This window comes from Malania oleifera, unplaced genomic scaffold (assembly GCF_029873635.1).
Source record: "Malania oleifera isolate guangnan ecotype guangnan unplaced genomic scaffold, ASM2987363v1 ctg166, whole genome shotgun sequence".
NCBI classification, from domain to species: domain Eukaryota; kingdom Viridiplantae; phylum Streptophyta; class Magnoliopsida; order Santalales; family Ximeniaceae; genus Malania; species Malania oleifera.
The window spans coordinates 25,749-43,663 of NW_026651736.1; the positions used below are offsets into that span (position 1 = coordinate 25,749).

Sequence of the window (17,915 nt, forward strand, 5' to 3'; positions counted from 1 at the left end):
GGGCGCGTAGGGGGTGCTTGTACCTTCCCCTCGCGTAACCGAACTCCCGAGCCTAACTCTGGTAATGTAGACCGATTCTACCCCTAATGGGGTAGTAATCATGTGTTCTAACCGCACTAAAGGTTAGTGGCGACTCCGATATCCATGTTTTTCCATGAAAATAAAATTGATTTCTAATTTCGCCGCCCAGGGCACACGCGCTCTCGGGACGCCGCGACAGTGTTATCTTAAGGTAGCTTTGTGGATAGATCTATAGGGAGATTGATGTTATCTTAGGGTGGCTTTATGGACAGAACTACATGGAGACTTTTGTTTGTTGTCTCAGGAGAGTTCTGTGGAGAATCTATATGGAATGTCTACCACTTGGTACCCAAGGACGGGCTGTAATGTCCGGGATATGTCAAAGTTCCTTCATGATTGTACAATGGAGTGTTTCAGTAGGCAATAGAGTGGACTGTTAGTTGTTAGTTTTGTTGAAGACTATGTAGGGGGCTTTGGTAATATAAGGCTTGCAACTGCTTTTGTGTTTACTGTTATGGGATGGTCTTATTGGAAGCCTAGGGTGAAGTTTTTGGGTGTCGTATCTATGACTGTATCGGGGTTGATGGTAGAAGTTGAAGCTGCCATCGGCAAGTTCAAGTGGTGTTTCTTAGACTTGGTACATGTCTCCAAGTACTAGAAGGGAGACGGTCCCAATTGAACATTTCGTAAGGTGGAGCAGTTAGATATGTTTTTCGGGTTCTCATAAGGGGCATATAATCTCCAAGGTGGAGATTACTGTTTATGGTGTCACTCTTATACTTTGGGAGTTTATAAACAAAGGAAAAAACATATGAATGTGGTCTTGGTGCAGGGCAGCAGCAAAGACTCATGGACAAGTGCCAAGCACTCGTCAACAAGGAGATACTGAGAGTCAGGAAATCTTTTAGTTCAAAGACCCGTCGATGAGTGGACATAATCGTTGACGAGTGGCCTTCTCTGGCTCGTCGACGAGTGCCCTATTCAAGTTGACGAGTGGTCGCTAGGCTGCGAGAAAGAATTTAAATTTTGAATTTGAATGTTGGAGTTGGGTATTTGGAGGGAAACCTCTGAGGGGTTGATATATATGTCATGTTGGGCATATTTCAACATGTAAGAGAGTAAGAGTGGGTGAGAGAAGGAGACAAGACCATTGTATTGTGAGACTTTGATTTTCATAGTGAATCTTTTGCTGATTGCTCTTGTGGATGTAGGCTTTGCCGAACCATGTAATTCCTGGTGTCGTTGCCTGTATTATTACTCTCTTTATATTGCTATGGTTGTGGAATGTTTTCGATTTATCACCATTTATCACCATTTTGTTTGTTGCAAGCATGTATGTGTGATTCTGTACACAATATTCATTTCGCTGCACATTGTTGGGAGAGACCCCTTATTTTTCACAACAGCAAACATCTTCTTTTAAATTTTTTGTTTGACTGGTTTTAAAGTATAATTTTCTTACTATTTTTATTATTGTATCGTTTTCTTTAGATCCTATTTGGAACTTGAAAAATCTTAGGGAAATGAAAGAAAATATATGAATGAATCACTTTTTCATGTTTGGTTATCAAGAAATGTTAGAAAAAAAAAAAAATTCAAATTAGTGAGCAAAAATATGATTTTAGAAATCATTCACATTAGATTAAAATATATATATATATATATATATATATATATTCCCATTAAAATAAATTTTTATTTTTCGTAGTGTTTGGTGTACAAGGAAAATAGTGAAAAATGAGTTTCCTTCTCCTTTTATTTCCTTTCCTTTTCTTTGTTCAATCAAAATCCTTGATCCAAACAGACCTTTAGTGAAGAAGAAGAGTTATAGGAACATTTGAAAAACTAAAAACAAATTGGAAATTTGCATCCTATAAATAACAAACACCAACATTATTTTAACAAAATTATAACCATAGTGTGATCAAATAACTTTTTTCATTCCATTATTGTGGTATTTTGTTAAATGTTGCCCCAACATATCAAAGGCCACCATGTGTGTGCTAACTAGGATCTTTAGGGAAGAGGTCACCGTTGTTGCTAATCATACCATAACTAAACAAGAGCAAGCCATTTACCATGATCAGATCTAAATTATTACATATTTAACCATAAATTGTATTACATATTTAGTTGCTAATCATACCATAACTAAACAAAAGCAAGCCATTTACCATGGTCAGATCCAAGGCCACAATATGTTATGCTTTAACTAAACTTGGGTAGGAGGAGATGGATCATTTTCTACTTTCAAATAAATTGTATTAAAACCAAAGTAATGGTAATACTTGAAGATGTTATTGGTATAGGATCACACTTTCACATACGCATGTGCACGTACAGATAAACATATACTTGAAACATTAATTAACTAATACAATAATTCGAAGCCTAATGTTTCTTTCCTTCCATTTATCGAAAGTGCAATATTATTTTAGTTAAGATGCTTATACTTCTTTTACATTAAGTGAGCTAGGCCTTATGTAGAAAGCCTTGGCAAGATACAAAAGTTTTGATCTAACTTGCAGTAAAAAGAGTGTAATATCAAGTTAAATTGTCTTTACTGTAATAGGGCTACTTACCGTATGCTTACCATCACACCACATTAGCCTTCCAAATGAATATTCCATCGCAACCGTTGCATTCAAAACCTTCAGTGTGAGGTTAAAGGTCTTCTTCTCGCCAATTTCATTGAACTTCAACAATTTTGGGACCACATTAATAAAAATTCCTCCTGGATTTTGGAGAAGTGCTATGTAAGTTTTCGGAGAACCGACATTTGTAATGGTTCTACTAACACTGATTGTGCCACGAAGTTCAGCTATGGTGATTGAAGGATAGTTGAAGTCTAATAGATTGAAGGAATTAGGACATGCATAAGGGCGGCCCTTTAGTAAAGAAGCAATTACGGCTTGGCTCTTACCAGTGGCACAAAGTAAATTTAAATAATCATTAATGGTTAAATCATAAACCAATCCAGGATCCATAGCCTTGTTTGGATCTACATGTCCTGCTCCATAAGCAAACGGTGTTGCCTTTGAGTAATCAACCAAATCCAGCATCGGCTCTATATTGTTATCCCACGTTTTTGCTGCAAATTGAACGGAAAAAAAGAGAGTACAAAAGTGAAATTTTAGCAATGCAAACATAAATACTAATTTGACTACAATGTCTAGCCAATAACCATATAATCGTATGGCCAAGAATTTTTCTTATTTTCAGTCTTTTAAAAATTCAAAATAAGTAAAAGTGGTTGTGATCTTCTCACCGGTTGTCATGATTGCTGATTTAATTGCTGCAGGACTCCAGTTTGGATGGAGAGTTTTAAGAAGCCCAGCAATGCCCGAAACATGAGGGCATGACACTGATGTCCCACTCATTGTATTAAATTGAACTCGGCGCGTATCTAACTCAATACCTGTTGGTCCTTGCTCTTCAGTGTAAGCAGCTATTATATCTGCTCCTGGAGCAGTGATATCAGGCTAAAGATATAACACAAAAATTAGTATAAAAGCTCACAATAAAACTCAAACAATTTAACTTAAAGTGATCATATGAAAATTTAAAGGACACAAAATTGGAGGTTGAGTTTATGAGAAAACCTTAAGAATTCCTGGCATAATGGGATTTGGTCCCCTAGATGAGAAAGTTGCCATAATTGGTGCTGGCTTTATGCCTAATTGTGTAGTTGGGCGAGAAATGTAAGCCATAGGTGACCTATTCAAAATTCATGATTACTAAAGGAAATGTAAATGCATCTAACATAGACGTATAATCTTATTCACAATCTTTAAGAGGACATCTGACATAAGAAATGAAAGAGTTACCAAATTTAAACATAAATAGTAGATCCATCCCTTCCCTTCAATTGTTTACAATTCTCATTATATTATTTATTTTTCAGAGTGAGGAATGCATCGGTCTCATTTATAAGCATGATTTTTTGTATTAGAAAATTATCTTACTTAGTCGAATTGATGTAAGCAAAGATATCAACACCATTAGTGTAGTTGACTTGTGTTGTCGGGATGAGATGTGCATCAGCAATGATGTTATTACCAGACTGCTTATCATTAGCTAGAATCATCCCTACAGCACCAGCGAAAGCAGCTTGTATACCCTTGTCCACTCTTGTATTTTCTCCTCTAAGACAAACCAAGATTGTTCCATTGACCTTCAGGGGATCTAATGTTCCATTCTTGCATAGGGCTCTGCATCATTCAAGCAAAAAAACAAAGACAACGGAAAAAATGCCATTATTGTTTAAAATGAAACCAAATGAAGTTCCTATATTTATAATAAATAGGAGCACGTTTATAAAATAAAATTTGCAATAAATTTATTTTTGTCCATCCTTACGAGTCTTTAGTTGAAGCATTAACAACATTTGCCTTAGCTGCACTAGTCAGCGGAAAGAACTTCTCTGGCATGAATTTATCTGTAACACTCTCTCCCTTCAAAACAAACAATATTTTTCTTTTCATGAAGTACTTTGAGTTTAAACAAGAAGATTATCAAAGAGACAAGATTTTGAGGCATTAAACATATGCACAAACGGTGGTACGAGCACACACAACTTGCAAGTATTTATGTAGGCCGAGACTAGATTGACATGGATAATCCCTTAACACATGTTTAATTCAAGGTGTAAATTGTAAAGCCTAAGTATTGAATTTTTCACTAATAAAATGGTAAAAAAAATTTGACAAGAAGCTAAGGAATTTAATAAAAGAGAGAGACACATCCAAAGCTTGTTATCTATTAAAAATAGTTTTCATTTCTTATAATTAATTTTTCAAAATATTATAAAAATATTCAGCTTATTTTTCCAGTTTTGTAACATTTGTATTAGAAAACAATAAAATTATGCACAAAAGTTATTTTAGATTTTTGATTTGTTATATATTCTTTGGAAAATTAAAAATTATGCACAAAAGCAAATCTTTGATTTGTCAAGAGGGAGTTGTGGGGCTTGATCATGCCCTCCCCCAGTTTAGTGCCACTTGGGGGTCAAAAGGGCTCATCTAGGTTGGAGTTATATATATATATATATATAATGGATTTCTGCAATTAAACAAATCCTTTAGTTTCCATCTTTTTTAATACAATTTTTGAAGATTGAAAAGTAAGATGTCATTTATATTGTAGACACCCCAATTTTACTTAAGCCATTCTGAGAAGACCCGGCATGCTAAAAAGATGATTTTGTATTCCCGAGAATGGAATGATCTGGTTGAGTCCCATTTTATTTCAAAATTGAGTTATCTTATTTCAAAAATTGAATCCTGGTTGTTCTTAATTTTAAGTCACGACTGTTTTACGAAATGAGTTCCGGTCATGTTAAAAATTTAAGTTTAATCTATTTTGAACAAAATTGAGTTTCAGTCATTTTAAAAATTGAGTCTCGGTCATTTTAAAATTTAGTTCTAGGTCTTGATTATTTTTGAGAAGTCCAAATATTTTTAATTGAGCCTTGAGTATTTTAAACTAAGTCTTGATATTTTTAATTTTTGAAATTAAATATTTTAAATTTTAAATTGAGTCTTTTAAACGTCAAAATTGAGTGTTTTATTGAGTTTTGTAGCTTTAAGTATCTTATCGAGTCATCTTCTTTAATTAAGTCTTGATCTTTTCATTTACCAGAATTTAAGTCTACTTTTTACCGGGTTCAGGGCAACAAAAATTTATTGGGCCAAAGGAAATTGCGGCCTGGACCCAATTAAAATGTACGCGCTAAGGCAAAAGGGGGGGGGGGGGGGGGGGGGGGGGGTGGGTGGGGACACAGCCAGGTGGGAGACGAAAATGAAAAGACAAAAAACCCTACTGTTCACCTCTCATCTCTTTCTCTCCATAATCCTCTTTCCAGCCGCACGACCTACCTCCTTCTCACCTTCACTCTCCATCGCTGCCCCTCCTCACCTTTCACAGCCAATACCCAGCAGCCCTCAACCCCTTCAGCCTCCACCTCCTGCAGGCCACCCGAGCACCAGCTACAAGCAGCCACCAGCAGTAGACCCGAGCACTCCTTCCTCTGCAACTCCCGCACCACACATACTCCCCTCTGCAGCAGTCTCTCTCACGCGCACCCAGCCTCGGCCATTCACCCTCACCGCAGCAGCCGCCATCTTCCTCGCTCAGCCAACCTCCCACGAGCAGCACCAGTCTCTCCTTCATGCCCCTGACGCCCAGCAGCAGCAGCAGCAGCAGCAGCTCCGGCGTCCCTGCTCCGCCTTGCCCATCTCCGGTTAACCAAAAGTCACATAGTGCCCGCCATTCTCCATCTTGTCGTCCATCCTCCTCCTCGTCACGGCCAACAGCAGCGGCGGCAGCACCCACTGCCTCACGACCGTCTTGACCTCCTGCGGCTCTGACCCCCCTTCACGCCATCACCACCGTCTCGCAGTAGCAGAGCACCTCACTTGCAGCACCGACACCCAATAGTCAGACACCCGCCGTTCGAAAGCTCTCCTCTCTCTGGCGTTATTTCGAGATCCCTGCTCCTGCCGCTTTCCCTATATTCCAATTGTCGTCACCTTCTTCATAAAGGTAAATTTTTATGTGATTATTAGGATGTATTTTAATTGTTATTATATATTTAGATTTATTATGATTTATTATTATTCTATATTGTTTCTATTATCATTTTGTGTTATTATTCTATATAATATATGTAGTGTCTTGGTTTACTACTTTTATTATTTTATATTGTTATGTAATAATATAGTCTATGTGTTTTCTTTATTTATTTATTATGTATATATTTTATCATTGGTTACATGGTTGTTATTATCATATGGTTTTATCTTTGTAGTTTTATTGTACGTTTATTAGCATATTTGTATGTATTTCATGGATGTGGGAATATCATTATTATATTTATTGCGTCATATTTATTAAGAATGTTTTGTTATTGGTATTATGTGCATAGATTTTTGGGGGTTCTTTTTGCATGTGGTATATTTAAGGGTTTTTATTCATGTTTAAATTTATTGTACATATTAAATAATATTATTATTGTTGGGTTTTATTATTGTAACATTTGTTTTAACATTTAATATCCATGCTATATTTTCCTTGTTGCTATCATTGTGTTTTAATTAATATTCGCATTGTAGTATCTCTAATGCTGTAATATTTGTTTAAATTATAATATCCAAGGTTATTTTAGCTTATTGTGAGATATTGTAATATTGGTTTATTTTTGCATGAATATATATATATATATATATATGTGTGTGTGTGTGTGTGTGTGTGTGTGTGTGTGTGTGTGTTTTACTACTGAATGTTAAGTTCATGTATATATATTTATATAATATTATTGTCTATTATGTATTGATGTGATATTATTGTTTATTATTGTTATACTTATCATGTTAATATTTAGGTGATCTTATTATATAGTTATTATATGGTTTTCATCATTGTCATATTAATATAGTATATTTTAGATTATCATTATGGTTAAATCAATATAGTATATTTTGGGTGTTCACTATTGTTATGTTGATGGTGTATACATTTTAAGGTTTTGATTGGTTTGCATGTTTAGGGTTCAATTACTTCCATATAGCTTGTGTATTAATTTTAGGAATTTCATATTATTGTAGATTGGTTTTTAGGGTTTCCATATAATGTATGTTAACTTTTAAGATTTCCATATTATTGATTATTGCTTGGTTGAATTCAATTTATTTCCATTTTTATTTTTAGGGTTTCCATCTTATGGCATATTAATTTTTTTATAGAGCTTGTGTATATTTCATAGTTAGATTCATGATTTGAATTGTTTCCATAATCCCATTCTTTTTCTCTCCATGTGTGTAAATTAAATATGATTTACGTGGGGTTTAATTATTTCCATACAAGGGTATATTATTAGGGTTGGATTGATTGTTAATGTTTGGGTTGTATCATTGAGGTTTTAATTATTATTATTTATAATATTTATGTGTCATGATATATAGTATTATTATTTTTATTAGTTACTTGAAATTTCAGTAAAATAAAGAAAAAATCATAAAAATTAAAAAATTAGGAGAAAATTCTAAACATATTTTTGATTTGACTTTCACTAATTGTCTTTTTGTTATTTCAAAATTCAGCAAAATGTGAAAAATATAAAATCATAAAAATAGAAAAAGCCAAGAAAAATATTTTGAGACTTGTAAATCATTTTTGGACACCATTTGATTTCCAAAAACCTCCAAAACTAGTATTTTAATACTTATAAAAACCCTATAATATTTCAAAATTTTGGGAGTGTATTTTGTAAATTATTTTCGATTTTATCCCTATGATTGCAATTAAAAAGGGTACAAGCTCTTTCGGACTTCATGTACCCCTGTTCTAAGGGAATATATATATATTGTATATATTTTTGTTGGTATTTGAAAAATTCACTAAAAGGGAGTACTTTTAAAGACTTTTTAAATTTACTTAAGGATAATTTCATAATTAATTAGGTATCATTTGTAAGAACGAGCGCGTAGGGGGTGCTCATACCTTTTCCTCGCGTAATCGAACTCTCGGCCTCAATTTTGGTAACATAGACTCATTCTATCCTTAACTGTGTAGTAATTAAGTGTTTTAACCGCATTAAAAGGTTAGTGGCGACTTCACTCCTATTTTTTTCCCAAAATTTAAACCACAATCCTTATTTCGCCACCCTGGGACACACGCGTTCCGGGATTTCGCAACATATATAATTCTTTAGAAAAATTAAAATAAAAAATCAAAATTATTTTTCATAATTAAATGGGCCCCCGGCTTCTTATATGGTCACCGACACGTCTAAACCCAAAAACAAAATTTTCTAGTATAATTAATGGCCATGAAATTGATGATATCATATAAATTAGAATATTGGACAACGAATATATAACATATACAATACATAAATTAAAATAATAATGTTATGATGAACAAAGGATTACAGAAGATAAGCTAAGGATCTTCTTATTTGTATTAGCTTAGGAGTCGTAAAATAGTTTTGTAATATGCAAAGCATTAGTTATATTTTGATTAAACAATTTAGTAGGAATTAAGGCACAATTTGGATCAAACATTTGTTTGAGAAAAGGAAAGGAAAATAAGAAAAAAATTTATTTATGCACCCCTACCTCCTTTATCACTAAGCAGTCGTTTAGGGGTCTTAGCCGATGATCTAGGCTGTTTTTCTCTTGATGATGAAACTTATCCCCTTTCATTTCACTAGTCGCTGGTCATATGTATAGAACTAACCTTGAGATTGGGCACAATATGAAAAATATTTTAGAAGCACAATATGAAAGTAATTAATGAATATAATATAATAATTAATTAATATAAAAAATTAATAAAAGGGCTCCTTCTTCAAACTTCGAGTCGTATTTGTCATAAAGCAATATCTGATCAATGATAGAACAAGATCCATTTTACATATTTGTTACTCATGAGTAAAAACATCAAAACATAATAAAACACTCAAGCTAGTTCGATTGGGGAGTGGATGTAGGTCTGGTGACTAAACGTACGAGTAAAATAGGTTGATAAAGATCTATGCTCAATTTCTTATTTGCAAACTATAAGTGAAAGAAACTAGTGAAGACCTTCTATTATTCCCGCTTAAAATCTCTGATGTAGAACACCACCTTAAAAATGACATTAGAAATGCTATAATTATCTCCTAAATATTGTACTTTAATTTGCCCTTGTTTTGTTCGTATTGTACTATGTCCGTGGTAATAATTATAGAAAATAGCGGGTAGTAAAAGTGTGATGTCTAGGTGGTAAGTATAGGACTGTTCTTTTATATAACAAGCCTATAAGTGCATTGAAAAGTTCATAAGAGACCACAATAAATTGCAAAGAAAAAAATAGAAAGAAAAGAATAGCATATTGACAAATGATGGCATATTGGGTCAATGATTAACATTACCTGGAAAACTATGTTGTTGGAAAGGATAGCAAAAGAAGAGAAGTGGCGATCAATAGTGCTAGCTCCAACAGTGATCAACCAAGGAGCAATGTTTAAAACAGTCGCATTATCAGGTCCACCATTACCTGCAGAGGAGACCACCACAATGCCCTCACTCACGGCATGTAAAGACCCAATAGCAACACTATCCTTCGTGAGCTCCGAAGATTCCGGTCCAAGTGACACTGACATAACATCAACGCCATCATGAATGCTGGCATCGAAGGCTGCTAGTACATCAGCATCGAAGCATTCAAAATCATACCAACATGCCCGGTAAGCTGCCACTCGAGCTTTAGGTGATCCACCTTTTGTTGTTCCATTACCCATCCCAAAAATACTTACATTTGCCACATAATTGCCTCCCGCAGTTGATAAGGTGTGACTGCCATGGCCATCACTGTCACGAGGTGAATACAAATCGCCAATCCTGGAAGCGTTTAAACCCCTTTCCATTATGTCTGCCAAAAACCCTTTATTGAAGTACCTTGCTCCAATCAACTTCCTATTTTTCCAATTTGATAAAGTATATACTTAGTTTTATGGGTTGAAGTCATGAAAAATTTGCTAGCTTTTCCACAATATCAAATCATTCCACAAACTTGACTTAATCTAAAAGGACCCACTAATTTTTTACATGGTGCAACTCACTCCACCAACTTATACTTCATTCTGTGTTAGCTCATAATTATATCTAATTACTAGTTATTTTATTAAAATTTAGAGTCAAAACCATGTCTAGACTATATGTCATATTAAAAGTTTAATTTTTATAATTTTAAATGAAATACCTTTTTCATAATATTCTCTCATATTATACTATGAGTTAATTACGTAGATGGAAATTAATTATTAATTTCTAGTAATCTACATTGCACTAACTCTTATTTTTAAAAATGGCCTCTTTTATTGATATAAATAATTACAAAGAAATTGTGTGTATTACCTTGTTATATAAGTTTTTCCACACATAAATATGTACTTGTAAACCAAAACAAAAATTTGTCTTCTTGTTGACTATAAGCCAATTTTATTTTATTTTTTTATAAATTTAAAAGTGCAAAGAACACTATCCTCTACTAAGGTTTATAAAACAGACATGGACCTCCACTAAGGTTCTAAAATTACACCTCTACTAAGGTTTATAAAACAGACATGGACCTCCACTAAAGTTCTAAAATTACACAAACCTCATTCAAGGTTTGAAAAAATGATGTGAAACTTTTATGATATTTGGAAAAATGATAGCCCCAAGAAGGGGTATAAACGTCCCAAAAATCAAAGTTTAAGGGAGATCCTTGAATTTTTTGAAGCCTCGAGGGAGGTCTCTTTCTATTTGTCAATCTTCACTAGAGGTCGATACAAGAACAACAATAACAACAACAACAAGCCTCAAGTCTCACTAAGTAGGGTCGGCTATATGAATCATATTTGGTCATTCACATGATCAAGGGTAGTTTCCTTAACCAATTTAAGAGTTGTTAAATCCTCCCTCACTGTCTAATTATAAGTAATTTTATGTCTACCTCTCTTCTAGTACCATTAACAATAACTAGCTTGCTCCTCCTACCCAATGCACTTCTTGGTCTTTGTTTTAAACGCCCAAATTAATCATCTAAGTTATTGTTCTCTTATCTTCTCTTCTATCACTACTATTCTTAGTTTGTTGTGAATTTGTTACATTCATTATATTTATCCTTTAATGTTTTAGCCTTAATCCATCAAAGCATTCACAATTCAACAACTTTTACTTTTAGATTTTGTTTCTTAGTTGCCCAACATTCTAATCCATATAACATGGTTGTTCTTATAACTATCCTATATGAACTTTCCTTTTAATTTCAATAGTATCACACAACATGCCCAAAGAACATCCCCATTTTACCCAACCTATTTTAACTTTATGCATCACATCCTCTTCAATTTCTCCTCCCACTCGCATAATAGATTCCAAATGTCAAAGTATACTAGTGTTGTTGATTTCTTGATTATCAATTTTAGTCTTATTTTCAATATTCCTCTTGCTGAAATCACATTTCATATATTTAATGTTATTTCTAGTTATCCTAAAACCTCCAAATCCTAAGGTTATTCTTCAGAGTTCTAGCTTAGATTCTAACTTTCTCCTACTTTCATAAATTAGAACCATATCATCTATGAATAACATATGCCATGAGATTTCCTTTTGGATATTCTTAGTGAGTTCATCAATCCCTTAAGTAAAAGCTAAGGGCTTAAAGCAAAACCTTAATGTACACCTACTACAATTGGAAATTCTCTAAACTCTCCACCTATAGTCCCAATGCTAGTCACTGCTTTATCATACATTCCTTAATGACATCAGTATACCTAATGCATACTTCTTTCTTTTCTAGGACTCACCAAAACACTTCTCCAGGTGCTCTATTATAAGATTTCTCTAAGTCATCAAAAACCATATGTAAGTCCCTTTTCTTTTCCTTAAATTTTTCCATTAACCTTTTTAGAAATAGATAGCTTTTGTTGCAATCTCTCAGGGACAAAACCAAATTGATTCCTCAAGACTCTCATTTCTGTTCTTAGTCTTTGTCCTTACCTAAAGATTAACCATATGACTTATAAGTTTTATTTGCTATAGTTGTTATAGTTGTTTATATCATCTTTATTTCTATATATAAATATTAATGTGCTTTTCCTCCATTCCTCTAGCATTTTCTTGATTTTTATAATAGTGTTGAATAGGTTAGTTAGTCATATACTTTGTCACCTAGATGTTTCCAAGCTATAATTGGGATGTCATCTCATTATATAGACTTCCTGCTTTTCAACCTCTTCTTTGATTTTCAACAACATTTAAGGTCTCATTCTTCTTATTTTCTATTTTACGGGTTTACTGTCTAGATAAGTGGGTATCTTTTGTGTTACCATATCCGTGCTCAACCTAGGCATGTCTTGGTATGACTATGCAAACACATCAATGTATTCATACAAAAGGCCAACCATTTTACTATTTTCCTCATCAGACAATAATGCCCCAATTTTTGCTTGCTTTGGCTCCTATCTGGTTACCAAGTTAATTGTTAATGTTGGATCCTCACTAGAAACTATTTTTTTTTTCTAAAATTCCATCATTCTCGTCATTTTAGGGGGTACCTCTTATTCCTCCTCCTCTTCCTTCATTTATATCCTATTGACTTGATTCTCAAAGTCAATCTCCACTTTAGGATCTTTCATACTAGTAAAGTCATTTCCTATATCTCTGCATGAAGAGCAAGCAACCCAGACAAAATTTGGCAAAAGTAATAAAGAAAGATGCAATGAGAAGTAACTGAAATGCACTTAAAAAAAAAATCAAAATGACTTAAACAAGAAGAGTTAATGAGGTGTCGCCCCCTTAAAAAAAAACCAAAATAAACTCATAATCATTTCAAAATTACATTGTATTGGCCACCCTGGGGTACTCAAACACATGCCAGTTCTTCAGTTTTGTATCAGCCAAGGTGGGATAAACCCAATTTTCCATGCCTTCTTCAGTGCCAAACTGACCCACCATGGAGATGATCAACTGTTCAAATTTCTGACTTAGCTATTCTGAAGATCCTGCTTTTGTTGTGTCATTTGGACCCATTATTCCCCCACTTTAAAATGTTTAAGATAAAACAGGAAACTTCATATGTTCTGAATAAATATCTTGTCTAGAGAGACATGTCATTCTTCTTTCCTTCCCTTTTTTAATAATTTTTTTGTGCTCTTCATGTGTAGGAACATGAACCAATTCGAACCCTTCTCCTTTCCTTGGCATCTGTATAGGAGTCGAGACCCCTTGTAAAATCTTGCCCAAACCTATCCCTGGACTATATTTTGCGCAAATAATTTCTTTCGATACCATTTTAGCTATAGCAAAGATTTGAGATCGAGGGATGGGCGAGCCCTCGACTACATATGTCATACTAACAACTTCAAAGGAATGGAATAAATCATCAGGCACCTCTTCGGCGTGTTCCATATAAGGGGTCGAGGAAGGCTTCATCACCATCAAATTTGTCTCTCCATTTATGCAAACTAGTTTTCCCTCCACCACAAATATCACCTTTTGATGCAATGAAGATGGTACAACTCCTGCCATATGTATCCATGGCCTACCCAACATGCAACTATACGATGGTGATATTTCCATGACCTATAACGTAATACTAAAAATTATGGGGCTGATCTACATTGGTATCTCAATGATTCCCATGGACTCTCTGCAAGTCCCATCAAAGGCTCTGACTATCAGATTACTTTGCTGCATGTACGAAATGTCGATTGATAGTTTTTGTAATGTGTACATTGGAGTTAAATTAAGCCGTTGTCAATCAATACCCTCAAAACTACGTGAACCTTGCATTTGGTAGAGATATAAAGCGCCTTAATATGCCCCCAATAAATAGGCTCCTTAATTACTCTTCCTATCTTTGTTAGATTCATCCTTTTTTCTTTTTTTCTTTTTTTTCCTTTTTTCCTTTCTCTTTGTAGGACCTATCCATGTATTTTAGGGTATAGACTCTACCGCTGCGGATTATTCCACTAACACCAATAGTATTGTTGATGCTTTCCTTGTTAGAAGCATTATCGTCCTTAACTCGGTATCCATACCTCCAAGGTACTGCTTCGTTACTCGAATTAAGAAAAGGGCTCAGGACTGGTATTGTGAGTTTGGTAGGTCCCCTGCTCACCTCTCCCATAATTAAGGAACTCTTTTGGATACCTGTAGGAATGAAAGGTTTATTAGTGTATTATGGATGTGTAGCCTTGTAATCTTCTTTTCCTATAGTATGTATTGCCACATCTTCTTTTTCGATATAAATTTCTATCACCAGAATTCATATGACTTTGAATGAACTGATGAAACATATTGCAACTTTGCACAAAAAAACATGCCTTATTTTGACAATTGCATATCATTCTTTCAGAGCAAATTGCTTCTTCTTTCATTATTGCTTTTTGTTACAACTCCATATAGATCTTGTCTAGTGGAATTTGAACCTTCTTTACTTTTTCTTTCTTATTCTTGCCAGCTTCCTCCCCTATAACATTAACTACTCCTCCTCCGTGATTAGGCAGTGCGTTACCATGGACACTGGGTTCTTTAGTATTAAAACCCAATCAACCTGCATCTCTTAATGCTTGCACCTTGTACTTGAAAGACCAACATCTATTAATCGTGTGTCCAAGAGCATTAGCGTGATACTCACATCAAAGATCTGGATCGTTCCATCTTGGGAAAGGAGGATGCACGGGAAATCCTGGAGTAGGTGCGACTAGTTTTTTTCTAGACTAAATGTGGAAATAATTTAGAATAGGTCATAGAAATTGGCTCAATTTTATTAGTCTCCCTTGAAAATCTCCTCTCCAAAACCTGTGGATATGGTTGCCTTTAGGTTGGGTCAACTATATAATCAACTGATATTGGGCATGTTTCCCATCTCTTCTCGAGAAACAAGTGGGCTATTTCTTTGCAAAATTGTGTTCAATTTCATATGTGGCAATTCTGCCAAGATCTCTTCGTTAGTTGGGGGAAGAATTTGCACGAATCAGATTTTTTGAGGAACTTATTGAGAGAGATTTGGATTTGGTTAGACAATGTGTGGTTGATAAACAAGGATCGGTTTTCTAACATGAAGGCTCGAAGGAAATCAAATGCGGTCGTGCACCTTGCTGTGCTATATTATTGACTATTGCCTCGAACATTGCACCTTTATCTGCACACCTAGTTCCACTTTCCTACTACAAGTGACTGAATCATTTAGGTTTCTCATTCTTTATTATTTCGAACCCATTTTGTTTGCAGAGCTTTACTCAGTACTTATGTCCATCATTCTCCGCATTTTGAATGTGTTTTCAGTCCTTTCTCCTATGGTTACTAAATATGTGAAGATTTAAGGGGTGCTTTATATGAGATGGCCAAAATATGAATCCTTGAATGTGTTGTCAAATGAAGAGATAGCTTCCCTATCCTCCACTGGAAAATGCACCTGTGCTGCTGCCTCTCTCCTTCGGTAGGTATACTTCTTGAATATCTCATTTGTTTTCTTCTCCATATATTGCAAGGTTAGCTTGTTCGGGACCATTTCAATTACATGTCTAGACTGAGCTATGAAAACATGGGCTAGGTCCCTCCAAGTATGGATCTTGGTCCTGTCTAACTAAATATACCATCTTATAGTTGGCCAAGTTAAAATGCCGTAGAAACAATGAATTAGCAACTTGTCATTATTAGAATATGCAACCATTTTCTAGAAATACATCCTTAGATGGGTTAATGGACATCCGGACCCATTAAAATTTCAAAATCGGGGACTTTTGAGACCAAACATAAATTGAATGCATCGACTGACCGGAATAGGTTTGCCCCTTCCATAGCCCATAAGCATTCCTCCAGCACCTCATACTTGTGGTCAACTTATGAGTTTAGGGTTTGATCTCTAGTTACTCACTTTTTCTCAGGATCCGATATTACAATCGGTGGTGTTCCCACTGATGAAAACCCTAAAACTAGTGTAGTTGTCATAAATGGTTGGGTACTTAGGCTTGGGCCGGTTGCCACATTAGCCGATTAAGATGGAGCGGGTCCATAAATAGGTTTGAACCTCAGCAGGTATAAGGGCTCTTCCTCAGCCATGGTATCGAGAATTTGTATAGCTTTCCCCTTGCTTGTGGAGATCATCGGGTCCATTAATTTGTTCATTTGCTCCTTATCTCCCTGATGTCTTGGCTTACTTCCTCATTGCCCTGCTCTAATACCATCATGCAATTTTCTAGTCGTTCACTTATGATTCTAGTTTTCCACCTAGAATTGCAAGGATACAGAGCTATCTTGTGAGGCTTAATATTGACTTATGAACCTTGTTTGGCTGACTCCCTTCTGCCAGCAACTATTTTTTACAAGTAATGATCATGTATGCATGGATATGTGCAAAAATGTATGAATGTTTATGCTATGCAACTGAAATGAGTACTTTGCCAAAATTCACAAAAAAAAAAAAAAAAAAAACCTCATTACTTTGAAAAAAAGAAAATATAGGAAACAAGATCTCTTTTAATTATTCCATACAATTTCATTACATAGATTTCTAATGCAAAATGCCTAGTACATCATACTCAAATTGTCAAGTACTCTCAAATACCAAATAGTGTGGTGTTCAAGATTTAGCTCCTCAGTGTCATGCCTTTCACTTAGCTTGTAACTATTTGTCCCATTCTTGCACTTGAGCTTCAAGTTCTTGCAAGGCTTGAGACGTCCTTTCATTCTCAGATTTAATAGCCTTTAGAAATTTTCTACTGAGTTTGGCATCTATTTGGAGCCTTTTCCCCCTTTTATTTAAAGTTATTATCTCCTCCTCGGCTTGTATGCACTTGTATATTTTTTGCTTTACATTCCTTCAACATCAAAGGATTATTTTGTGTTCCCTTTGCTTTGACAATATTGCACTCCATCCAGCCTCCATAACTCTCTCTTCAATATAATGAAGTTTCTTCTGCCATTTTGCTCTTTTGACCTTTTTAACTTCATATTTCATTAGGGATCGAGCAATCATCAAGGATGCTGCCGGAGAGGTAGGAATTTTTTGAGCTCTTGACATTTGGAACTCTATGAACTAAGGGTTAGTCATGCTAGTGCACCATTTTTCATAGTCTTACTGGATTCTTGTGATACGTTTGCCTGAATCTATCAAATGGAGGACCTTCCATGCCACCTCAAACTTCCCAATTCACTTTCGAACTTGTTCCTGCCCATAAGTGATCTCTGAATCACTCAATCTATGCGTTATGGGTATGAACTGACAAGATTCAACCTATTTCTTGAACATGAGAGGAGTGCTGACTATTCCTCCCAATGGGCCTAGGAATGAGACCCATGAAAATTCTTCACATCCGTATATCATGTCAGTGTGTCCCATCCATGGAGCTTGCCACA

At 35.0% G+C, this 17,915-nt stretch overlaps 1 protein-coding gene across 1 annotated transcript in view; it reads right to left on the minus strand.

The window, feature by feature from the left end:
• Positions 1 to 2,570: 2,570 nt before the first annotated feature.
• Positions 2,571 to 17,915, minus strand: part of LOC131147130 (subtilisin-like protease SBT5.4) — a 68,048-nt gene continuing 52,703 nt past the window's right edge. The window contains exons 3-8 of the mRNA XM_058096923.1: positions 9,938 to 10,481; positions 4,381 to 4,475; positions 3,987 to 4,232; positions 3,624 to 3,738; positions 3,290 to 3,503; positions 2,571 to 3,112 (exon numbers count right to left, since the gene is read on the minus strand). Of these exons, the coding sequence (XP_057952906.1) occupies positions 2,571 to 3,112; positions 3,290 to 3,503; positions 3,624 to 3,738; positions 3,987 to 4,232; positions 4,381 to 4,475; positions 9,938 to 10,481 (1,756 nt within the window). The remainder of the gene's footprint in view (positions 3,113 to 3,289; positions 3,504 to 3,623; positions 3,739 to 3,986; positions 4,233 to 4,380; positions 4,476 to 9,937; positions 10,482 to 17,915) is intronic.